The 27064-nt window shown below is 36.9% G+C and overlaps 1 protein-coding gene across 1 annotated transcript; it reads right to left on the bottom strand.

The window, feature by feature from the left end:
• Nucleotides 1-1234: 1234 nt before the first annotated feature.
• ada (adenosine deaminase) lies at nt 1235-21359 on the bottom strand. The gene is made up of 11 exons (XM_027144585.2): nt 21194-21359; nt 16411-16472; nt 14581-14703; nt 13103-13246; nt 12204-12319; nt 10114-10238; nt 8199-8270; nt 6800-6901; nt 5341-5408; nt 4828-4957; nt 1235-2686 (listed from the first exon to the last, which is right to left on the bottom strand). Exons 1-11 carry the CDS (start codon nt 21242-21244, stop codon nt 2582-2584), a joined length of 1098 nt encoding a protein of 365 aa, XP_027000386.1. The 5' UTR covers nt 21245-21359; the 3' UTR covers nt 1235-2581.
• Between the last annotated feature and the right edge of the window lie 5705 nt (nt 21360-27064).

Genomic DNA, 27064 nt, shown 5'->3' with positions numbered 1-27064 from the left:
AATAGTTATTGTCTTTGAGAATAAATAGTAAAAAAAAAAAAAAAACACCTGTCTTTAAGAAAAAACCCACCTGTATACTGCAAACATACATGTAGTGGGCTCTAAAAGTCTAAACTCTGAAAGGATTTTATTTTAAAATCGAAAACAAATTTATTTTAATATTACAAACACAGTAATTGTTCAACATCTGGAATAATTCATTTTAATAATTTTGCACTAGCTCTATTTAAATGTAACTAACACATTTGATATTGACCATGTTAACTGCTTTGTACAAAAGATGAGATTATCCTCATGGCAAACCTCCTCTGCTAAAATCAGCATTTCAGAAGACACACTGATTGATTTGTTCTAAAATGAATGTTAAGGATTTTCAGACTTGTGAAGGCCATGCCAGTTTAAGTGCACACTGTCATTAAAGCAAAAAACTAACGAATTGGAGTTCATACACAGTGCCCCCTGTTGTTATGAAAAGGAAATACAACAGCACAATTAAAAAGTTATTAGAAATTATTCATTGCCAAGCAGATGATTTTTACATTTTGTCGCTGTACTGGAAATCCCAAACCTCCACCATAAGTTATTTGATTTATTATTAAAGGATTAGTTATTGGCCTGCTTGAATCGAATGGGTTTAATCCAATCCTCAAGAACCTCAATACTAAAAACATGGTTAGTTTGTAGCCATGCTTTTGTCAGTATAGAAATAATAATTTCTTTAACTAATCTTCTATAGATATGTTCTTTAAATTTATTTTACAGTTAAAGAGGGTGCTGGATATGAAGTTTGAAAACCTTTGAGATGTACAAAGGTTGTAAAAGGATTATATCTATCTATCTAGCTATCGAGTATATAATGTGTATATATACAGCCATTTCCATGGCGATTATTAAGGCTTTGTATAAAGAATATTGTGTGGTTAAATGGAAAGCTCCATAATGCATAGGTTAGTATGCAAAAAATTATTGTTACTGATTTAGTCTTTGTAGATTGTTTCTGAGGCCTGATGTCTCCTCAGTCCAAGTGAAGACGCATCTCAGCATGATGATTTTCAGCAAATGTAGTCAGCTGTACTGTCTTTTAATTTTCTATAGCTCAAAGCTCATCTACTATATATACACTATATATTATATATACACACAAATACATATACATGCACTGGCCAAACATGCTAATGCGTGTTTTATTCTGACTTGAGTTACGTGTCTCCTGACAAAATGGCTCAACATCACATTAACAAATCAATCCAAAAACCTTTTTATGAACGCATGTCATTTCTCAGACACAGCAGTTATAATACACTTTTGGTATACACTTACAGGAAAAATTGGACATGGTGTAAAAATGCAGGTTATAAATCATTGAATTAATCAGTCACTCACAAATCTAATCACATTCGCTTATTTGTTGTAAGTAAAACTATAATCAGTTACACTCCTGAATTCAGGCAAAGCAACCAAGAGCCAAAACCCCCTATTTAGATTTTTTATTACATTTTTTGTTTCTAAACTATTTTATTTAACTGCTGTACTGTAAAACAGGGATGACTCACACTGTGGTTCCTTGCATTCCAGTAAAAGTAATATACACATTTCATTTCATGTGTGTATGGTGTTAAAAAAATAGATTCACATACATTAACAATATTAAAAAGGCATACAAATATATGATTACACAATCACAACAATCTGTAGTAAAAATAATTGAAAACATGTTCTCTTTAAAATCTTCAAACTCTATTAGACACATGCCGAACTGATGTACTGTAGTACACGGCACTCCAGATATATTGGCACCATCCATTTAAAAAAAAAAAAACATAGTACGTAATATTTTAAGATACATTGTGTATTTATTTATTTTTGTATTAAATATAGCAATTACGTCTAGCTTCACATTAAAATGTATCCTTGCAATTGATGTTTTGTGATTCCTGCTATGGATACTACTCCATTACTGGGCCTGTAACAGGTTGGAGACAATAGAAGAAAGTTTTATCTGTGGTCTAGCCTGAACCACAAGGTTGTGGGCCAAAATATCCTCCTACAACAATCTACATATTTTACCATGCATATCAGCTGCTTTGTGTTGTGTGTGTATATAATTATAATTTTTTTGTTGATCGTGTCGAGGGGTTCATTTTTGTTCTTATCTGAACGCATCCCATCATATGCTTTATGAAGGGAGCAAATAATTTTGAACTTGACATCAAATAAATACATTATCCCTAATGTACAATAATTCCAGTTTCTGTATTTCTTTTCCATTTACTTTTCTTGTTTGTATGTCCTCTGCGATGTACCGGTGTCTGCACTGCAGCCACAGAGGCAGAAGGATTTACATTTCAGTGTTTGTTATTAAATAGATTTAATATTTATACCATTATAAAATTGTATTTAATTGTATAAACTGTATTTCACAAATAGAAATTGTTATAAATTGTATTGTATAGAAATAAAACAAACAAAAAAAACAAGCTAATACTTCATTAGTAGGAGCGCTCTTTGTTATTGCAGTAAGAGTTTGGCGAAGGGAGTGTATCAGAAAGACTCGGTCTGCTTAGGGTTAGCTGATCTGTGCTTAGAAGGTGGTGTCGTTGATCATGCCGTAGGCCTCGTAGAGCTGATTCAGTAAGTCTTTCTTCTCCTTTTCAGGCAAGAAGGAGGACTTGGCTGCATTTATGTTCTGAAAAACAGAATTTCAACAGTTAGATAATAAACCTTTAACCTCTGCCTTAACCTCCATTCTGATTAGTCAGAAGGTGTTTAATTTTCTATAACCACGGCTCTGACATTAGCAGACCTGCCAACCTTGGAAAATTTTTTTGAGTAGAAACTTACTGCATCGACGCGGTGCAAGGACAGGCACATTTGCTGGTCAGTGTTGATTAAGTTCACAAGCTCATTCATCACAAATTTTTACTATATTTTTCCTATATAAATACTGGCAAAGTCTAAAACTTAAACTTGAGGCACAACACCGGTCAAGAACGTCTGAGGGGCATATACTCGCTTCTTTTAAGATTTGCTTCCCTCTCCCTCTCTGTCAGTATCCTCATCTGACATCATATGTATTACTAACTGCAAAGCACACACAACACACACACATCATCATCCTCTTGTTTTTCATAATAGGTTTCCACGCGCATTTGCGTGAAAACACTTTGTACATTATTAATATGTTTTAAGGCACAAATGGCATGTAAGAAGATTTGCATTTTACAGTACTAAAGTACAAAATGTACAATAACAATACTTGGCTGCTACTAAAATAAAGAGTATAACGTTATGCGCATGATCGTTTCTGTATAATATCTGCATACTTTTTTTAACAACTCTTTATGTATTGCCATAAATTAGATCTAATGAACTAAACAGTAACTTCATATCTGACAACACATACATGTGTTAATTTTCTCAGCAATAATGCAAGACTCTAGACTTCGCTATGGTTTTGACTGGCTGATCATATAATAATACCTCCCTCGCCATTTATACTTTCTGCATTTATTTCCCTGCTTTTCACGAAAAAATATGTTCATCAGATGTGATCTACAGGAGCCAGTAACAATCGAGTCAGAATACGATTGATATTTAAAAAATTACATTAGGTTCGTCATGTTATAGCATGACCGTGTGCTATAAAAGGAATACACAGACGCTCGCGGATATTGATGTCTGCGTGCTCGCGCCAGTTTCTCTTTTCCGTTAAAGTACGACGGCAATGCGTTTACAGGCATGACTTACGTTTCCTATATAAATACTGGCAAATAAAGTAAAACTTGATCTGTGCGTATAACTTAAACTTGAGGCACAACACAGCCTGTGGTTCGGAAGGCTTATTAAAATGGATGCAATTCACAATTCTGGCCATTTACCTTTGAAACGTTAAGTCCTAACTTGTAAAAAACAGTCACTGTAAGAAGAATTGAAGACGGACAGAGACAGATGAAAACCACATTCGTTTTGACAGCTCTCCGCTTGTAGTGTTGAAGTGTTTTAAACTGGCGCTATGATTGGTCGAATTATTATTTTCTCAGGTTGCTGCCCAATGCGGTTACACCCATAGGCACATTGCCTGGTGCACAAATACACAGACAGTTGAACTCAAAGGCATCAACGGTTTTTTACGATGCGTATTTTGAAGTCTAAATGCGTATCTGCTACACAAAATGCGTAAAGGTTGGCAGGTCTGCATTAGTGACTGCATCTGTCATTCACACCACAGGTTTGACTCAACATTATATGAACTTTATATACTTTTAAAAACACCTCATTCACCGAAGCTTGTAATGGCACGTGCACTAAAGTAACGTAAGGTTGAAAAAAACAAACATATAATCGTTAATGTGGTGATGATTTCTGTTGTTTATTTATTTTGTAGACTTCAGCAAGCTTTCCATTTCGACAGGTTTTTTTTCTAATAACTTTTGAGATAAAAGTGAAAACAAGGAACAATCTTGTTTTGTACATGTTGTACTCTATGAAACTTAAATAGTCATGTCAAGTCAAGAATATGTCTTCTCTAACAAATGTGTCATTGCTGTGATCACTGGAATAAAACACTGCAGGAAGTGACATCATCAAAAATGACAGTAGGAGCAGTAACTTGGATTTTCATTGGGCTGCATCACAACACCCTGTTCCTGTTTATTTTCCCATAACATATGATGTATGCCATCATGTTTCATTCATTACAAAGAGAATCATGTTATTTGGTTGATCTATATATTTTTTTTTTCACCCACGACACACCGCAATGAATCCAAGCTGATTACAGATTTGGTACAAAGTTCTCTCTAAAAACGCGAAGGAAAAAGTTCTCACCAGCCGCATAAACTCTTCCTCGGTGAAGCCCATGTACTGCTTAACAGTTTGGTAGTCGGTCTCCAGGGTGGAGTTGAAAATCATAGGGTCGTCTGTGTTCAGAGAGTAGTTTGCTTTGTCTTCTTTGAACCTGCGTACAAAAATTCAAATATCCATCATACGTGCGAAACCTTATAAAAAAATCCACAGGCACAGAGACGCATGAACCTACAGAGACACTTGTATTGACCAAGTCTTGTATTTATCCTCATTTTTAACAAGCAAATGTTATTTATAAGTAATTCTAATTCTGGGCACGAAAATTTGTGTTTGAAGTTTCTAGACATTTTAAAAACAGTTGAATCCCCCAGAAAGAATGTATTTTAAAAATGGTGCTACAGTGCAGTCCAAAAATATTGGCACCTGTAGGGAAAGGGAAAATTTTGTTCATTCCAGGTAACCATGTTAACATCAGAGAAGGTTGATTTGGATCCGGTTTGTTAGTCAATCCTGAGGAACACGAGCCAGATTTACCTGATGAGTGGATGCTTGGTGAAGTCCGGATCACAAGCTCCTGTCAGTTTGCTGGAGACTGGACACGTCTGAAACAGCCACAAGCACAAGTTACTTACAGAGTCATATTTCATCAAAAACATTAGCAATGTATAGATATTCACTGGGTCTTAGTGCAATATTAAACTGAAAATTTAAGCACAACCATAGTCCTATGCACATTAGTGTTTTCCCTAATAATGTCTGGTTATTGACCCAATTAAAACCAAGTGTTCTAGCAGGGAAACTACTGAAATGTGCAGGACAGGGGGAATTCCAGACCAGGGTTGGGAATTAGTGTGTGAGTAAATCCCCACACTCACAAGCCAGTTTGATCGTAGACTAATTTTTGCAGTTTCCACAAGGGGGCGGTATGAGCTTTATTTTCCTCCTTCTAACTGTACTCCTCTGAACAGCTTGTAATAATTCTTCATATTAACTCCACATGTAAAATAAAAATAACCTTAGTGGAAAAACACAAACACTGATATACAACTACACCTTTGTAGCAGTACATACAACAAACATTACCATTTCTATATTCTATTTTACAATAATTATGATAACACTAAAATAACCCGGGGGACACGGTGGCTTAGTGGTTAGCACGTTCGCCTCACACCTCCAGGGTTGGGGATTCGATTCCCGCCTCCGCCTTGTGTGTGGAGTTTGCATGTTCTCCCTGTGCCTCGGGAGTTTCCTCGGGTTTCCTCCCCCGGGCCAAAGACATGCATGGTATTTTGATTGGCATCTCTGGAAAACTGTAGTCTGTAGTGTGTGAGTGTGAGTGAATGAGAGTGTGTGTGTGCCCTGCGATGGGATGGCACTCTGTTCAGGGTGTATCCTGCCTCAATGCCTGTTGACGCCTGAGATAGGCACAGGCTCCCCGTGACCCGAGAAGTTCGGATAAAAGCGGTAGAAAATGAATGAATGAATGAATAAAATAACAAATTTTGGTATGAATGTTTTAGTTTTAGAATTAAAACCAATCAAAATTGTAATTTAAAAAAAATAAATAAAACAACTTAAACACCCAGGAGGCCTTTCAAAATGTTCTACATTTCCATTGGCCAAGCAAGCACTTTGTCCTCTACGTCTTGTAAGTTCTAAACAAAAACAATTTGGAAATGTACGTACTAATCTTTACTCTTTACACAATTCTACCAAAATCCTATTAAAATATCTTCATGACCTTAAACACATGGGGTTTGTTTCATATTCAAACATTTTACCTTTTCCTGTATACTATGGTGTATGTAACATTATAAACTGGACCCAGAAATGATATTTATAAAAAGTTCCTGTGCCGAAATGAGCACTGTTTTAGGGATTTAATTCAGTTTTAACTTAAAGGCTTTCAGTTTAAATAGAAAAAAATAACCATGTCTTTAAAAAGAGTTAAAAATGTCCTTGTCAAGAGTTGTTTTTTTTTTTTTTTTACCTCAAAATGCATATTCCGTTCAAGCAGCTGCTTGTACAGAGCCTCATCATTGATGGTGCGATAACCGTGTCCAATACGCTCCGCTCTCAGCACCTCCACCGCCTGCGGAGGAAGTGAACTTAAAAACTCTTAACTGAACTGTTTTGTTTAAATTCACTCAGACACTTTGTGTACAGTATGTTTTCTAAATCCATCCATATTATACCCATGATGTATTTTATTAACAGAAAGGTTGTGAAACATAAATGCAGGGCTGGGTTGTTGCTGGGTTCTTACTGGGTTGTTTCCACTTCAGTCCAACAGAGGCCAAGTGTTTGTCTTGGTGTGTCACTATGATAAATGAGGCAAGAACAAAAATGACGCAAAATGATTCATTCGTCGTGGGGCCCGAGGTTCAGTGGACCATGTTAGCTCAGTGAAAGCAGAGAACTCTGGGAGCTGTGGGAATTCTGCACGTTTGGGATCAATTAAACTATTAACAAGATTGAAGCAAAACTGTGAAGCATATGAATGTTTCAGTTCATCTTGTTCTATAAAAGTAACAACAGGCATCCAGTTTTAATTCAGGATAATATATACAGTAATAATTAACTAAACGTGTAGATAAGGCAGTGATGACTTCGGTTTCTGTCACAGACTATGTTTAGTATTTTGTTGACACCCACACACACACACACACACACACACACATACACACATAATCTGTATAACATAAAGCTGTCCGTTACAGATAAGAATTTCAAGAATGCATCTTACTGAAAACTCACTTGTATGACTATACAATGTGGATTTAAAATGACTACAGTTATAGTACAACAATCAAGTTTTAAGTCTCCTACACACACAAGCGCATGCCTTATGTCTCAGGAATAAGAAAATAAAAAGATCCTTATTGCTGGTCATCACACATACGCTATAGATGTGGTGAATTTTAAAAAGAATCAAGGTGTGTTGCTTTAAATGAACTTCTGGTTTGACCATGGAGAATGGATAGGAAGTAAATTATGCTTAAAGACTTATTAGCTGTGTGGCCTTTCAAAAGCACCTGTGAGAAAGGATGAGATTTACTTTTATGTAATATCTGCTCTGAAAACGAGAAGCTGTCAGTGTGAATATAAAGAGCTGTCAGAATATCTTTTCACAATATCACTGTCAATATCATGGTTCTGTGGAAACCTTCTCTTAATATTACGCCGACGTCTAATGTGCTAGATCTGTCTGAGAAAACAAATCTGCATGAACAGCAGCACACGACCTCTACTTTTAATTATCGTTATCGATATCATCGTTCATCCATGCAGAGAGTAGTCAAGGATCAGCTTGTGTTATGTCTACGTCGTCAGTGTGTACGCGCTCGATGTGTGAGCGCCTATTGTTCCAGAAAGAAACAAGGCCTCACCTCTCTCACGACAGATGGAGGGCCGATCTCTCCCGCATGCACGGTTCTGTGGATGCCACTTTTCTCTGCTTCCTGTCAACAACAGACACCGTTATGCAAATTGAAACCACTGACATGTTGGATTCTCGAATCTGATTGGTCAGGAGATAAGTGTTCTTTAACAGCAACTCTGACAGCAGCAGGCTGCAAACTGTAGCTCTCATGTGTTACTGTTAACATAATACCAGCCTTAAAAAAAACTTAGTGGAGGCTCAGCATAATCTAAGCCAATAATAAATGGATTTCAAATGTGTGGAAAACGCAATCATTGATATGGTGCAGCTTTCTCTCAGATGGTTGTTTATCCTTTTTAGAAGGCGTCTCCGGTCTCAGCAGCTTTAAGATTTCCACCACTGGAATGTTTAAGTTAGAAAAAGACACTGGACTTTGCAGTTATTTTTTTTCTTAATCAAAGGATCAGGGTTCAAACCCCACCACTGCCAAGCTGCCACTCTTGTGCTTTTAAGCAAGGCCCTTAACCCTCTCTGCTCCAGGGGGGCTGTATCGTGTCTGACTCTGATCCCAACTCCCAAAAAGTTGGGATAGCGAAGAAAGAATTTCACTGTGCTGTAATGAATGTGACAAATAAAGGCTTCTATTCTATTCTTAAAGACTTCGGTATGTTTTTCTACTGGAAAGCAAACTACATCAGAGGAAGAACGCGTCACACCAATCTGTCATTGATTGTCATTCCATAACAGCATGCCACATCATATTTTGCAAACAACACTAGCTGGTTCCCATCTGTGTTTAAATAAACAAGCAAGTGACTTTAACACACCAAATTCTAAGATGCAGCATGCTCGCTTTCTTATATAAAATATATATATATGCGTTCAACAGACAGGATCCATGAACCGATTTTATTCTCTATCTTTGCAATATGACAAGCAAAGGATTGAAGGGAATTGAGCTTCATAGTAATGGCATAAACAAATGTCATAGCTAGTCGTGTTCCAAAACATCATACTTCAGACACGCATCCCGGGGATCGATTACATTTAGTTCCCAATATTTTAGAATTTTTCGAGAATCTTCCCTTCCAGTTCCCAGTCTAGTTTCTTCCTCCCTATAACACATTGTTCTAAATGGCAAGCCATGCTATCCTGAGTGCATCTGCCAATGGCTGAACCAACTTCCAGGCACCCTGTAATTGTCCCTTTCGTGGAAAACTGTCTGAAGTAAGCCTGTAAGCCTGGAACATAGCAAATCCCTTTATTTGATGGTCATAAAAAGAATGGCTGCAGATATTAATAGATCTTAAAAACTACTGCATGTTTTGTGTTACTTGTTAAGAACTCGAACTGTATTGCGGCTCATGGTTGAGAGGTAATGTGACTTGCAGCATCAGGAGACCTTGAATGAATCAGCATGTTATAGATAAGCAAAGTGATAGCATAACGATACGATTTTCCTAGCAGATGAAAGTGCACTACGCGATTTCTTAACTGCACTGATAAAGATTCGTTAATATCTTTACTTGCTTATCAAAATAGACACAACGGCCAACTGTGGTAAAATATGAGGAAACTTTATGGCTCCGTTACATCACGCAATGGCAAGGATCCTGTATATCTGAATTCATTCCGGTGTTAGTGTTTATCTGGAGGAACACATACGTAAGGAAAAAAAAAAACCACCCTGAGGCGTGATGTTAGGGAAAATAATCAACAACAGGCTTACTGATACCACTATTTTCCAACGACGGCACACCCTGAATAGTTCTATTCCTTTTACACCACGGCACAACGCTTTGCCCAACCTACTGTCAAAGCTGCTAATAAAACAAACAAAAACACACCTGAACGATCAGAATCAAGAATGAAACAAAATGGTACCTGTTTACATGAATCATAGACAAAGAGGGAATTTGTACCTCGTAGGCTTTGCTGTGAAGAGGAAAGTCTGTGCAGTTTATAGATTCATCTCCTGCTAAATCTATGGCCACTACACCATCGTTTCGATACTTCTTACATAACTCGAACACTTCCATGGACCAGTCTGCACAGAAGAAACACACACAAAATATTTATTATAGCATAAGAGAGCAACATATGTGTTGAAAACCAGTGTTGGGCAGTGACAGGTTACTAGTAACGCAGTTACTGTTAACAGTAACTAATACTCGAATTACTTTTTAAATAAAGTGACTCCATTACTGTTACCATATGGTGCGGTTGTCTGTTACTTTTTGTCTCACGTTAAACACGAAGACGCCGCACTGTGGGCGTGTTTCCGTTTATGCAAGTATGTGCGGCAGTAATGGTGAGTCGAGGCGAGAGCAAGACGAGTTTCTCAAAGTGGAAATATGCTCATTAGTTCTTTAAAAAAATAACTAAAAAGTTACTTTTAACAGTAATGCGTTACTTTTTGAATGAAGTAACTAGTAACTGTAACTAGTTATTATTTCTTAGTAACTAGCACAACACTGTTGAAAACTGACAAATGAAAGGTGACGATAGGGACAAGGTCTAGTGTTCTGTCTAGACTCAGTCAATTAAAAGTCTAATGAGATATTTTGTGATCAGTGTATTCTCAGGTGTGACGTGTGTGTGTGTGTGTGTGTGTGTGTGTGTGTGTGTGTGTGTGTGTGTGTGTGTGTGTGTTTGTGTGTGTGTGTGTGTGTGTGTGTGTGTGTGTGTGTGTGCAAGCATACATCAGTAGTGTGAAAATGTAGTGAGCTCTGACTCAGATTTCACATGCAACATTCACAGGATAATTCGATATTTATATCTCTTTCACACACACACACACACACACACACACACACACACACACACACACACACACACACACACACACACACACACACTCTGTTATATATTGGAAACGGTGTGAATTAGAATTAGCATTATTGCATTCAAATACAAGATGAAAAAGATCTTTGTCTATGTAAACTACCTCTCTATTGTATAATAATAAAAACTACAACTACAGACTAAAATCTACAAATATATATTTTAATACCAACACAATCCTGTTTTCTTCTGGTGTATAAAATGATAAACATGGATATACAGGTGTATGGATGAGTTATACTGTAGGTAGTAGTAAGACACTACAGGGCATGCAGTTATAGGAAAGTAATCAGTGACAGGGTGGTGTTGCTTATATTCTAAGTACAGAATGTCCTGATGTGATTTGATTACCTTTCATTCATTAATCAAAGAAACTAATTGTTTTATTTGGTTATATTTACTTTTTTTATGGTTGTTGTGGCCAGAAATACTTGATTTTGGTGATTTAAAAAAAAAGAAATTCCAGAAAACTATTTGAATGATCAAAATACTTTTAAAAATTCTTTTACACAAAACATCAACATATCGATTCTAAACATTTCTTTGTTACATTCTATAATTAATAAATCCATTCTTTATTCATTTTAGATTATGTTGAGCTTCTGTTATAGAAAATTAATTGGCGCCTTTTGATTTGGTGGATTCAATTTTTAAATCCTTAATGTGATCGTGTTGAAGGTCAAAGACACTGTAAAGACTGTAGAAATCTCCCTGCATGGAAACCATAATCAACATATGTAAGTATAATATGGTCAAGCTGTCTGTGTGCTCTAGTTCTGCAGAATTACATATTTGTAATGTGCAAATGTCAATTACAAGCTGCTCAAAGTACTGATTAAACAAGAACATGCAGATGTTAAGATGTACGGTTGGCGCGCTGAGCACCGAGCTACTCCACGTCATCTCTACACTCCCATCTTCATTTAAAAATACCACGCTGTAGATGGCAGCGAGATGATAAATCAACATGATGTACGAGCAAATAAGCATAGAACATAGATGTTGGTTTCCAGCATGCGGTTAAGAGTGAGGTCAGAGGTTCCACATAGAGACTGTGCAATGAATTAAGCTTCTCTTCACTCTCACCCAGATCAGGGGACACAATGTACACACAGGGGACAGGACAGAGGAAGTGAGTGAGAGTGAAAGTGAAAGAGGGGTACGTTACTTGGCATGTGCCGCATGCAGCACAAAATGGACCTAGCTTTGATCTTGAAGGCCTTCTCTCCCTCCTTTAGGCCCTCATTCACAAGATGCACCACCTCGGCTGGTGTCACGTCACCCCTAGCAAGGGAAACAAGGGACAAAGCTCAAAAAAGGATACTGAAATTTACTCCCTTCTGTTGTCCTGGTCAACTTTAACCAGTCTTTTAAATGTTTTTCTATCAGGAATGCTGTTCTATTTCAGGTCAACTGAAAGTGGTTTATTGACCATAAATGAAAAAAGGAATTGTACATTTTTGTGATAATAAGTAATCATGTTACATTTCATGCTTTAGAAACATTTAACCAGCCCGGCTCTCAATATTCACCCTGGAGGGAAGATGATACGATTAACCCTCTTTACATTTCGCCTACAGAACGGAAATCGACTTATCAGACAGTTTCACTCAGCATAAAAAGATGAATGAATTTATCGCCGCATGTCTGATATAAAATGAACGAGGACACTGTTCACATTCGGTGTGAGACGATTTTACCCCTGTACAAATAACCTCACACAGAATTTTAGTGGTTATAGTTAACGCCTTCAAATTTTAGATGCTTATGCATAAGCACTTGAGGTGTCTCAGAGAGCAGAGGTGGGTTAGAGATCACCGATGGTTGAATGATGAGTTGAATGAATGTTTGAGAAAAGAAAAACATTTGTGGGTTTTTTTTTTACTTTTCTCTGGATATAAATATTCGTAGTAATGAGGTTTTAACCACATCTGTTGAGTATGACATGACAATGAAATTTAATGCTGAATGTAGACACCACAATACAGACTACTGGTAAAAAGAGTTCAATCAAAGATATGATACTTCTAGATATTTAAACATTTAAACAGTTTAAGAAAGGCTCACTTTTCCTGGTTCCACTGTATCGGCTCCACGTCACAGTTGGCCAGCAGGTGCGGGCTGTACCTCGCCTCCACGTAAATCACTCCTTCTTTAGCTTTGGTCTCCACAAACTCATAAGCGATTCTCTTAATGGCCTCTCTGTCCCCTCTACAGTCACAACATGAAGCAGGAATTTAGCACAACAGACCAAAATCTTTTTAAGTGTTAAATATCTATCCAGTTCTTGCTTTGTTTGTTAAATATGCAGCAAATATATTTTTAGTCCTAGTCACCTGTGTACACACCGGCTTTCCCACCATCGGGGGAATTCCCAATCATTTGAAGGGTTGTATTGTCACCAATTGTAGTTATACAGCTAGTTTAAACTGTTCAGATTCAGAACAACGTTTCACTTGAGCATCCCGTCTTAATCATCGTTACAAGTCCTTGGGCTACCTAGCCGGCTTTTACTCCATGTACGCTCCTTGTTTATGGAACTGTTGTGTAAAGGTAATCGTGTTTGGCTGTGATTCGGCTGTAGGTTTTCAGAGTGGTTTGGCAAGCAGGATGTGAGATTTTCAGAAAATGCTTACATCCTGGAATCATGATGCAGGCAGCAGACCTCAGACCTGGTTACAAAATTCCTTACACTGGTAGGCACCTGACACAAAACAGGTCACACACAGGTGAAAGCCTAAGCAGGAAAGTCTCCACAGCAGAATCTAATGAATTAAGGTGTCCAGTCTTCTCCACAATGAGCTGGTGTGGCTGCAGGATTAAATATCAACCAAGCAGAAGCCACACATTTAAAGATCAACTGATTAGAAGGGTGGAATGAAGAGTGGCTCCTGCTTGAGCCTTGTTCTAGATCTCGGAAATGAAGCAAACTAAAAAAAAGCAGAAAGACCAGCATGGGCCAGATCAACCAGTAAGTTCCTAAAATATGTTTTATGGCTCAGATGAAAACATTCTTTCAGAATTACTGCATAGTGGAAAAGACAATAAAACAATTTCCTCATGAATAACACGGCCAAGCGTTTTTTTCTTTCATGGCCTTGGATTAAAAAATAAATGTTTTATTTCATGCAGATGCACAGCATGTGGGGTGTGCAGAGAACAAAACTAGACTGTTGTACTTTATAATGTTATATATAAATGTATAACATTATACATTATAATGGATTAATATAACATTATATATAAAGCAGGAAAACCTGGTTTTCCACATCACCAGACACCACAACCATAATCGTATTTCACATTGTTCAATCATTTCCTTTATAATCTTGTCTAGGCAAAGATTCAGTTGGATACAGAAAATCTGTGGTAAAAACAGATCCCTTGTGGCAGACAGTAATATAACAGACACCACACTGTCCAGCTGCATATTAACTCTTGGTGCAAAAGCTCTATTTATATAGAAAATGCTCTTACTATGTTTACTTTATTAGCAGTTGATAAATGATTAATGTCTGCTATGTTTTAGTTAAGGTAATACTTACGCAATGACATGCATGTACTGAGTAAACTTGTCCAGGAATTCGGTGAATGTTCCCGGCTTATCCACCGTGCACAGGCTAGTCATCTCAGACACCGTGGTTGCAGGAAGGGTGATACCTCGCCGCCTTAAACCCAGTCAGAGGAAGATAAACATGATTGTGTGTGCTCCCATATGACAGTAAGGAACAGCATGCTGATTACTTTTATGCAAGTCTTATAACTTCAACACCAATATAACACTGGTAAGTACAGTCACACTCTCTTGTACTTACGATCTACTGAATCATTCTAATTTGGTTGTTTTGTTAGTTGTGTGTGGTCTCTGGTGACATAACGTTTATTTTGTACATACACAAATGTCATTCAGGTTTTTGACAGTATCAAAAACAGTGACTAGTATCTATCTATCTATCTATCTATCTATCTATCTATCTATCTATCTATCTATCTATCTATCTATCTATCTGTCTATCTGTCTGTTTTTTTAAAGAACAAATTTCTTGACATTTTCCTCACGTCTGCTGACATTGCCAAATAAGACCAAGGTTCAGATTTCAAAGACTCAAACTTCAGAATCTGGTGAGAATTTTCATTGCTTTTCACCCCTTTGTAAAGTGAATCTATGTCAAAAGGATTATGCTAAAACAAAAGTGAAATGGAGAACTGATTCCTGGAAGTAGGATGTAGATGGTATGAACCAACTTCAACTTGTGTGGCTCATTTAAAACTCTTGGACCAAACTATGTTTATTTCTGAGAATTTCATTTATGGCTCTTCCTTGCAAAAGGCATTATCTGTGTTAACATTTGTGTACAAATGTTTGTACAGATGTTTATGGTCCATTCAGTTGTTTGAAAATTGCTCCTAAGGAGGAACTGCACTTGTATTGAACTCTTATTCTCTTTCTGAGGCATTGGATGAGTTGCTTGGTTATTCCCATGGTCTTAGATAAGGCAAAAGTCCTAATTAACTCCAAATTAAGTCAACCGACCAATCACTCACTCACTCACTCATTTTCTACCGCTTATCCGAACTTCTTGGGGAGCCTGTGCCTATCTCAGGCATCATCGGGCATCAAGGCAGGATACACCCTGGACGGAGTGCCAACCCATCGCAGGGCACACACACACACACACTCTCATTCACTCACACAATCACACACTACGGACAATTTTCCAGAGATGCCAATCAACCTACCATGCATGTCTTTGGACCGGGGGAGGAAAGCGGAGTACCCGGAGGAAACCCCCGAGGCACGGGGAGAACATGCAAACTCCACACACACAAGGCGGAGGTGGGAATCGAGCCCCCAACCCTGGAGGTGTGAGGCAAATTTCTCTTTACACAGACAGTCACCTTGGTGTATGTACATGTCTGACTCACTGAAAGTTTTATACAGTGACTTAAAGCTGAAATAAATAGGTGTCTAATTAATTATTGAAAATGCCCTAATAAACATGCAAAAAGAAACATACGGTAACAACTGACACTGAAAATCTTCCATCGTAGCCAGTAAATGTTTCAGACTCAACTTTACAATGTTGTGGAACGTTTTTTCCCTCACGCATCAATTCCTCCCAATTGTTATTATCCTTGAAATGTGTTTATTTCAGCTTGGGCAATGGACGGTTAACTAAAATAATATGTAACGATGTTTTTTTTTAACTTATACATTGAGTTATAAAGCAATATTGAATTTACAAATATTATAACTTATTTACACTGAGGCTAAACTTAGTTCCTATGTAATCAAATAATCTAACTAAACACATCCTTCCTTTTATATCCTCTCTAGACAAATGAATAGTATTACCAATAAAGTTTGTTCTTACTTAGCCACATCGAGTACGGTCTCGATCCGGATGGCGCCATCAAGATGCACATGCAGTTCAACCTGCAGGTTAATAAGCATGACATAATGTGCATTATACACTGTCTTATTACCCATTTCAATCTACCTAGCGCAGACAAATTAAAGACTGTGGAGAAATACAGTATATGTAGAGATGTGGTGATAAAAAGATTATTTGGACTAAACAGGTTACATGTACTGCACAGAAACACGTTGTTTTTTTTTTTGTTTTTTTTTTTTTTCAAAAAATTCCTTAAAATAATTTAATGCAGGCTTCAGCAAGCAGCTAGATTCGGGGGTTTTTTCCCATAAAGAATTGAACTGCCAATCATAAAGTGACTCATCATTAGTAGTTGCCTGCTGTGTCTTGTGTTGTGGTTTAAATGAAGCTAATACTTTTTGAAACACAACCAACTTAATTTGCTTAAAAATATCATAGTTAAGGACAGATAAAAATAATAATAATCGCTTTATTGTGCAAGCGGGATTGAATGAAAGAAAGACAAAGTTTTTGAAATGATCATTAAAAACATTATGCTGCAAAGTCGTAGGATTGTTCGATTGATATTTAAAAAAACTCTCATTTTAATCCTCATATATCATTTTGATACAGTTGTTTATTCAAGTCGATGTTAATTCATTTACATTTACAGCATTTAGCAGACGCCCTTATCCAGCTGAGCAATTGAGGGTTAAGGGCCTTGCTCAGGGGCCCAACAGTGGCAGCTTGGTGGACGTAGGAATCGAACTCACAACCTTCCGATTGGTAGCCCAAAACCTTAACCACTAGGCTACCACATCCCCAGATGTTTGTCTCTTTGTGATATTAGAAGCGTTTTACAGAAGTATCGTTTATCAAAAATCCGAGTCCAGCTTTTACACTTTTAACTCGGGCAGTCGACAGAAACATCAGCTTCCAGCAATAATGTCCTGAGTTAGTAAGAGTGTGCTTGTGAGTTTATATCCAAGAACTGGTCTTAAATCTCTTCTGACTGCTTTAACGCCAGGTTTCACAACACAGAGACTGTGATCCTTTACACAGCAGCAATAAAAGTGGGTACTGTATGTTATTTCATGCTCTTAGAGAGGAATGATTCCTAGAGCAGAATAAAAAACAAAATGCACAGGGGATCGAGTGTAATATCCCTATTTTTGGACTGGAAATAGGGATGTAGCCAAACGCACACATTATTGGGATTGAACAAATACAACACAATTTTCCCCCCCTTGAAGTTGCTTTAGGACTAGAATCACATAAAAAAAAGTGCAAGAGATGGAGGTTTTTACTATCATGTGGAAGTAGAAGTGCTTAGATAGGATGTTTGTCAAACCACCTGACTTAGAGGTGCATTTACAGCATTTATTAATTAGACAAGTTTTACAGCATTTAAGGTGGAATATTTTATATGTAGGAGATATTGCATGAGCAAGATTGCTGTTTTAATTACAAAAAGGCTGACTGCAAGTGAGATATTGCTTTTATACAATAGTTCTATACATAAGAAATGAATAGCGAGTAAGTGACATTTCAGACATTATATGAAACTGTTGCATAGAAGCCTTTCTTAACACCACATGTACATTACAGCACAGTGGAATATTCTTTTCTTCACATATCCCAACTGAGGAGGTTAGAGGCTTTGCTCAGTGAGCAATAGCGCCAGCTTGGCAGTGCTGGGGCTTGAAGCCCGACCTTCCGATCAACAACCAAGAGCCTTAAAGAGCCTTAACCATTTGTGCCATCACTGCCATTGTATTTTGTTTATTTTTTGCTTTGCTAGCTGAAATAGTTTCTGAGAAAGCTACACTCCCTTAAATGTCTGTTGTCTCGCTGACTAGCTAGCTCACACCGATATGTACATTATTATTGTTAAAAGTGCTTCTGGTAAAATTGGCATCCCTTCTTCCGTTCCTTCATCATATGACAAGCTGTAATATTTTCAGTGTTTGCAATGTTTGCTAACTTTACTGTAAAAACTGTTTCGGTGCAACATACCGGTGGTGGAATAGGAATTTCATGTGACAAACAGATAAGTGAAGGGATACAAAGAGAGAAACATCTGAATGTACTGCCAGATGGTCCATCTCAGACTTATTGCTTCCTTTAACATGCATTAGAAATTGTTGCATGTCTTCCAAGGACATAGTGATCGTGTGCAGATGTGGATTAGTTTAGAAAATCTGCGAGTATGTGAGGCTCCTCTTTCCGCATTTCCTGCACCAAATCACATGTAAGTTTTCTGTCAAACATTCTGTTTGTATTAAAGAGCAGGAAAGTGAAAAATCCTGTACTCTGTAATGCATTTTTTTTACTTTTCAACCAGAATAACCATAGGTTCAATTTTAGATTTGTTTAGGAAACTTTCTGCACGCAATTCTTTAAAAAAAATCAGGAACCAGAGAAAATGTTTTGAAAATCCTGAAGTAGACATGACAACATTGTCAGCATGTTGTAAATAAACGCTGTAAATGCATCTCCAAATGAGGTTGTTCTTCAAACTGAAATGTTGAGCCGAATGTGTGAAGCATATGCTATCTTCTAATTTGATCAAAAACCTTTACATATGGTAGGTGTAATATGATAACAGCAACAGAAGGCATTGCTGTATTACTCCAGTCAATAAGAATCAATAGCCTGACAAACACACGCTGACCTCTCCTCACTATTACACTGTCATGATAACGTGATGAATGGAGCGCAAAGGGTCACGTTGGTTAAAGAGGACATCATAAAGCTCCTATCAGCTGAACTATTGTATCCGTTCACAATATCTTCGCTCTCTGCATGCTGACTAAGTTAAATGGCTCCAAAGGGCATGACTTTCAGCAAGCACAGCTCTGTGAAGTAAGGGTCGGTGAAACGCAAGCTTCTCCGTACTGCTTTTCTTTAACTATTGTTTTTTAGCATCCTGCTAAATGGCATGTCTGCTGGATCAATAGACATGCAAGGACTTCTGCAAGGACATAAGTGTTCGAGATTTCCATTATTAAAAGTGGATCTAAGCGTTCTAATCTCTCGAAAAGAAACATAATCTGCAAGTTTGATAACTCATAATGAGATGAGGATGGGCTCTGTTTTGGGTTTCCCTTCCCACTGTTGCCTCTGGCTTGCTATTATATGGATAAAGTTTTATAAAGTTAAAGTTTTTTGTAGCTGATGCATGAGATATGCACTGCATTTCCTGGCTCTGTGTGTGTGCACTGCTGGTAACACGAGCAAAATTATTTGCAAACTTCCTATGCATCAGTACCTCATGTTTCTAAATCAAGCTGTGAAAATGTTTACTGATCTTTATACAACTTATAAAACGGCATGCATTCTCTTGTACTACTGTGCTTGTGCACTGTACTAATACTTCTAATATTCATTTGTGAAAATCGATGAACAAAAAAAAGAGAACCCATTTGTATTTCCAGACTTTCAGAACACCTGCTGTTAACATTTCCCATTACTCCAAAGGTCCCAGACATGACGATGAAGACAACGTGATGAGTATGAAGGCATTTATTAGAAGAGTCAGAATCTATATCTTGATCTCAGCTTACTTATTTAGCGCCAAATCTTGACTACTGATTTATTTCATGCTTTGACATGTAAATCTGTTTAATATTAATTACTTCGCAAACCAATTCTTCTTGATTCTATTCTGATTCTATTATTAGATCCATTAAGGTGCTCACCATCCTTTGGTGACCACACAGCAACCTCTGTGTGTGTGTGTGTGTGTGTGTGTGTGTGTGTGTGTGTGTGTGTGTGTGTGTGTGTGTGTGTGTGTGTGTGTGTGGGGGGGGGGGGGGTGTCAGCCTTTCAGGACTCCAGCTTATGGACTTAAATGTGAGGCTGACAGACTTCAGAGCTGCTTGCTTCAGAATGGATTAAGACTTTTACCCCTAATTGTTGCTCATGTTATAGTGTGCAGCTTAAACCTAGGAGGAAATCCGCTGTACACTCGCATACATTTAAAACATTTCTTACTGTATACCCGGATTTGTGGACATATTGTACCTTTAAAAAAAACACCAAATAAATAAATAAATAAATAAATAAATAAATAAATAAATAAATAAATAAGACTGAAGGTACATTTTAGTACATTAGTTTTAGGCATTTTTGAAGGCACACTACATAAACATTTGTAGGTAAGGAAAATAAATAAGTAAAATGGTGTATGATGGTTGAGGAACGGTACAATGTAGTAATCTTTGTGTTTATATGTTTATTATTGCTGCTTTTTTATTATTATTATTACTACTACTAATAATAATAATAATTAAAATAATAAAAATAAGAATACTACTACTACTACCACTAATAATAATAATGATGATGATAATACTACTACTATTAATAACAATAATAATACTTATAATAATAATAATAATAATAATAATTATTATTATTATTATACTGCTACTACTCTACTACTAATAACAATAATAATACTTTTACTACTACTACTACTACTAATAATAATAATAGTAATAATAATAATAATAATAATAATAATAATAATAATAATAATAATAAAGGAAGTAGAAGAAGTAAAAGTTCTAGTTCAGGTGCTAGAAGCCAAGTATCAACAAACGCACACGTTAACATCCAAGCGAGACACACACACACACACACACACACACACACACACACACACACACACACACACACACACACACACACACACACACACACACACACACACGAACACACGAACACACACGAACACTTAATATTGCACCTCTGAAGAAAAATAAACAAATAAACTCACCTTGGGTTTGTCAAACGTAGCTTTTCCGCCATTCACACAAATTTCCGCCATGGTTCACAATCCGTCCTTACTTACTTACTCACTTACCGACTCGTGGCACGAACCGTAACGAAGTTGCCGAGTTGCTGAACTGCACGCGCTGAGCACGATAGCTCAGTCTAGTCCACAAACCCGGTAGGTGATAGGGTTGCCAGACCTTCGATAAATCAAGTAATCTCTTCTAACCAATCCTAATCCAATTCTGTTCATTCTGTTTAAAATTGTGCATAACCCATATGCACGGTTTCATGCTTCACCATTATGAGTATTAATTACATTTAAACATTACAATACACTTTTCATTAATAAATATATTGAAAAGTTTATCTTTTATTAGCAATTATATAGCCAGCTAACTGTGATGAGTGATGTATATATTTTCCTCCATGAACCCTGTAGATTAAGTGAATACGATGATGATTGCTCTAAATTGCTAGAAATATACGCAGGAAAACTAATTTTAAGGTTATAAATGTTAATTTGTTTAATGCTTATTTTTTATCTGGATCTTGAGTAATTACTTTAAAGATGATGTTGATATAGTAATAGAGACTATTCACAAATGTTCAATATCTAAGGAGTGCGTGAAGGTCTATGTTATGTTTTACCCTAAGCAAGTTAATCTGAAGTAAACACAACCTTTATCAACTGTATATAAATAAAAGTATTTAACTTGTTGTTGTAAAAGAAAAAAACAGCATAAAAAAGTATAAACTTGCTGTTGGTATTTTCAGTTTGTTAGGTTTACTTAGTTTATTCTTGTTACATAGTTAGCTATCTAGCAATGATGCCTTTTACACGTTATCCTATTAGCTACCTTTACGCTGTAGCAACACAACAGATTACCTTTATGCTGTAGCAACACAACAGGCTACCTTTACGCTGTAGCAACACAACAGATTACCTTTATGCTGTAGCAACACAACAGGCTACCTTTATGCTGTAGCAACACAACAGGTTACCTTTATGCTGTAGCAGCACAACAGGCAACCTTTACGCTGTAGCAACACAACAGGCAACCAAACATTGCAGGGACATCTTAAGATTTACATTTACGGCATTTGGCAGACCACTTATACAGAGCAACGTACAAAAGTGCTTTAAAGTCTGTATCCATGAATACATGAACACTGGTTTACTAAGTTACAGACAGGATAAAGTCAACCTAAAATTGTTTGGGTTTTTTTTTTTAAACATACACATAAACAAGGGATAGTTCACACACAAACAAGGGCTAATTCACACACAAACAAAAGCTAGTTCACACACAAACAAAAGCTAATTCACACATAAACAAGGGCTATTTCACACACACAAACAAGGGCAAGTTCAAGTGATTTACATTAGATGCCTTTATCCAGAGCGACTTATGTTTTATCTCAGTTTAATACAACTGAGCAATTGAGGGTTAGGGGCCTTGCTCAGGGGCCCAGAAGTGGCAGCTTGGTGGTCATTATTGGTAGCCCAACACCTTAACCACTAGGCTACCACATCCCTGTTTTCAGCTAGTGGAAGTTCATTCCACCATTTCAGTGCCAGAACAGATAAGAGTCTTGCTGTATACCTACCTCTTACCCTGAGAGGTGTCTTAACATTTGAATTTTTACGCAATTTGGATGTCAAGCAGGAAATGCAGGTATCCCTACCACCACGGCTTGCATAATTTGCAGATCATTACAATGGTGTTTAAAACTAGTGATTCCTTAAAAGTTGTTCCAAAACTGTCTCAGACATTGCTGCTTTGCTGCCGACTAAATGTTCGGTGCCAGAAGTGTAGCCTGTTTTATATAACTTTAAATAATTTCATTTTGATTCTCATTAATATATATATATATATAAACTATATAAAATGCAAATATAGCTACATTATTTTTATTCTATAACAATGATAAAATGAAAGAAACAAATATATTTCATTTTTAATTTCACTATGTTTCAAATTTCATTTCATTATGTACCGCATCATCTATATATGATTGAAATGACCCTTTTTATTTGTTTATTTAATCAGTTTTAGCAAAGCAAGTCATTCATCTGGCACAACATTGTACTACACAAGATTTATTTACTGCATGATACAATAATTAGCAAAAATACTTATCTGTCTACATCCACAGACTGTATTTTTTTCTTTATTTAGCCTGTATTATTATAAATATTGTCAATAATAGAGATAAGATTTATTTTTTATTTTTTTATTTAGAATAATATTTAAAGGAAAACCATTTGATTTGCATTTGGGGGGGGAGGGTTAAGTATCTTATTGGGAATTTCTAATGCTAAATTGCATTGTAATGAAGAGGGATATTCGTAGAACTGGCAACTTTGTTTCCCGCGAAACAGAAAGAGCCGTTAGGTCTTGAATAGCTTGTGTTGTTGAGGTCACGTGCAGAGCAAGTGGCCCTATTTGAGCCACGCCCCTTCATGGAGGCTTTCATCCTTTGAGCCATTCAACAACCTGAAAGCCAGCAGTTTTACTTGTCTATGAGGGAATGGAGACTGTTTTGACTTGGAGTTTGTAGTCTAGCCAACAACTAGCGAGACAGTAGATAAAACTTTAAGCTTATTAAGATATTTTAAGAGACAACAACAGCTCAGTGTGCTGGAGCAGGAAGATTCAATGCAACAGCACAAATAAACAGCTGATATCAGAGCAAATAATAACTTGATTAAAACACTAAATCGTTGAAACATGCAGAGAACATAGCAATGTATCATCTAACATTACGGTACAAGGTTCATTTAATAGATCTAAATATCCAGCTTTGTTACTGACATTTTCCCAACAATCCTACAATAGGATCAGGGCCATGAAAATGTCTATAAAGGAATAAATGTTACACACTCCCAGGATACTTTTCTCCTTACGCTCCATCTGGATAATAACTGGTGTAATTAACCATCAGCTGCCGATGATGACCCAGATAAAAGAAAAGCTACAGGTCTGTAATTAGATCCATCATGTCAATTTTCCCCAATTTGGCCTTCGCCGTCTCCTCCACTGTAATCCAGCGATGAATTATTCATCTCCTATAAATACACTGTTACTCTAATGAAGCACCACAGGGTGTAAAATGTTCAGGGCATTTTGTAAAAAACAAAAAAGAAAACAGTTGATTAAGTCATTTGCGAATTGTTTAAAGGTATAAATTGTTTAACATACTCTCACACATTTATTTTAAATGTAATACTTAAAAGAAAGGCCACTCTATGAGCTGGTTTTATTGAAATTATTATTGAAATGATTATTATTTTATGGATGTATTTTTCCTTTTGAATACTGTAACTTAATCTAATCCATTTTCTGGCAAAGGGTCAAAAGGATCACACGGTTCTCTTCTTTAAGGTCTATTTAATTTGAATTATAATAATTCTTTTAGGGGAAGGCTACAAAAAGTTATCGCAGAGATATAAGCTGTTAGTTTCCACTGTGAAGAACATAGTGAGAAAATGGAAGACCACAGGCACAGCTCTTGTTAAGGTAAAATATTGCAGAGGCAAAGGTGAAGAATGGTGAGAAGGGTCAAAAACAGACTACCTTACCTACAACTTCAACTTGCTGCAGATGGTGTCACTGTGCATCGTTCAACAATTCAGCACACTTTGCACAAGGTGAAGCTGTACGGGAGAGTGATGTGAAAGAAGAAGTTTCTGCACACACACACACACACACACACACACACACACACACACACACACACACACACACTACAAACTGAATCGTTTGAGCTGTGCAAAAGCACATTTGGACAAGCCAGCTTCATTTTGGCATAAGGTGCTGTGGATTGATGAAACAAAGATTGAGTTATTTGGTCATAACAAGGCTCGTTATGCATGGCGGCAAATGAACACTGCATTCCAAGAAAAACACTTGCTACCCAAAGTAAAATTTGGGTAAGGGTTGGGGGGGGGGGGGATGTGGCAGGTAAATTGGTACTATAGTAAAGCTATTTTTTCCTTGTTGTGTAAGTGTTAATGTTTTAGTGAATAGCTGCATATATCCAGTTTTTTATATAAGGAATTTTTTTGCCTTCCTTGGCATCTTGGCAGACATGAAGATAAAAAAAAAATGCTGTAGCCACTAGATGTCAGCATTGCAGCAGAAGTAAGCACCCTATGACCAAAAAACTGTTTTTATTGACAAATTCATGCAGTAGGGCAAGTTGGGGATAAATATAGATATGAATATATAAATATAGGGTAATATGTTTTCAGATTTTATTTGATACTATTTGTACTATTTTTACTATTTAATATTTTATTTGGTAATCCTGTGTCTGTCTTGACAGTCTTTAGTTTATTTTCCCCCCTCCTATTCCCCCTATATAGATGCATACAGATGGGTTCTTTAAGTAAGGCCATGTATTGTTGTGTAACTGCTAAATAAAATATAGTATAGTATAGTTTATACTAAGTGGTTAGAACATTTGCTAGGGTTGTGGCTTTGATTTCTGACCCTCTCTCGTGTTTGCAGGGTTTCTGTGTTCTCCCTGGTGTTTAAAACCAGAGCACCAATCTCTTAATAGTCTAATTTTCCTTCTTTCCTGCAAGTGAAAAATAAAAAATGCGTAATCCACACAGTTAGGTGTGTCTCATTAGCAAGAAGGCATTTTAGCTTTCATTTCAGATGAATTTCAAAACAGCTGTTGCTTTCAACACCCTTGCAGCAGAACACTTGTTAAAGCAAGCTTTATGTTTAGCTTGGACTTGACACAGTCAGTAACCTCCACAAGCCTATTTCCATTGCACAAGCAACAAAAACATCCCAGTAAATATGTCATACATGAGTGTGCTCTATTAGGTGTCAAGAATGTGGTAGCTGACGAGAACCGCACTCCCTGGGCTGCAAGGGCATAGATTTGAAAGCTTTGGAGCAGATGTGAAAACATTAGTTTTTCCGAGCGGACATTTATTTGTCTTTTTCCACTTAGTGTGTGGGTTTATGTGCCGCCACCAGCATCTGCCAGCCTTTTGCTTGTTGCCCTTGCCCTTTGCTGAAACTTTGGAGTTCAGAAATAGCTCGCCAAATCGATGACCTTCTACATGCATACTTACATTTACATTTACGGCATTTAGCAGACACCCTTATCCAGAGTGACTTACAACTGAGCGTTAAGGGCCTTGCTCAGGGGCCCAGTAGTGGCAGCTTGGTGGACCTGGGGTTCGAACCCATGACCTTCCGATCAGTAGCCCAACACCTTAACCACTGAGCTACCACATCCCCCATACTTGCTGGATATTACTAGAAATGTCCAGATCTTTTGCAGAAAATTCCTTATAATTCCACAAATCTTTAAGGAAAATTTATATTAAGGTGCAGAAGGTCATGGGATTTCTTTTAAAAGTACCTTCTTGTACCTTGTAGTATGAAAACGGTTGATTCTAAACAGTTTTATTCCCAATGTTCAATGTTCAAATTATAATTAGAAAGTCTCAAAGTCTTTTGTATTATTATATCACCAATTCTTAGCTGCGAACATTTTACCTCATCCGTTTGGTATGCTTCAGACAGAAATCTACTGACTTGTCTATGTCTCAGAAGAGCTTGTTCACTCGCTGAGTGCAAAATATTGACACTCTGGCTCCATGTTGGGAAGTAACTGCACACTGAATCCAGCTCTTATTCAATGTTTATTTGTTCTGTTTTATTTTTAGGGGTTAGGAAAAAGACATTGAATTTGTGTTTGCTTTGTTTCGTTTTTAAATAATTCACATTAAATTCCCATAAAAATAGTTTTAATCAGGGTCACAAAAAACCCACACTGAACTAATGAATCACACAGAGACAACAATATACAATGGAACAGTATGCTGGTACTTTTCAGACACCAG

The sequence above is a fragment of the Tachysurus fulvidraco genome, chromosome 23, assembly GCF_022655615.1.
Source record: "Tachysurus fulvidraco isolate hzauxx_2018 chromosome 23, HZAU_PFXX_2.0, whole genome shotgun sequence".
Classification (NCBI taxonomy): domain Eukaryota; kingdom Metazoa; phylum Chordata; class Actinopteri; order Siluriformes; family Bagridae; genus Tachysurus; species Tachysurus fulvidraco.
Note: the sequence above shows the minus strand (reverse complement) of the source record. Positions and strands in the feature narration are given on the sequence as shown.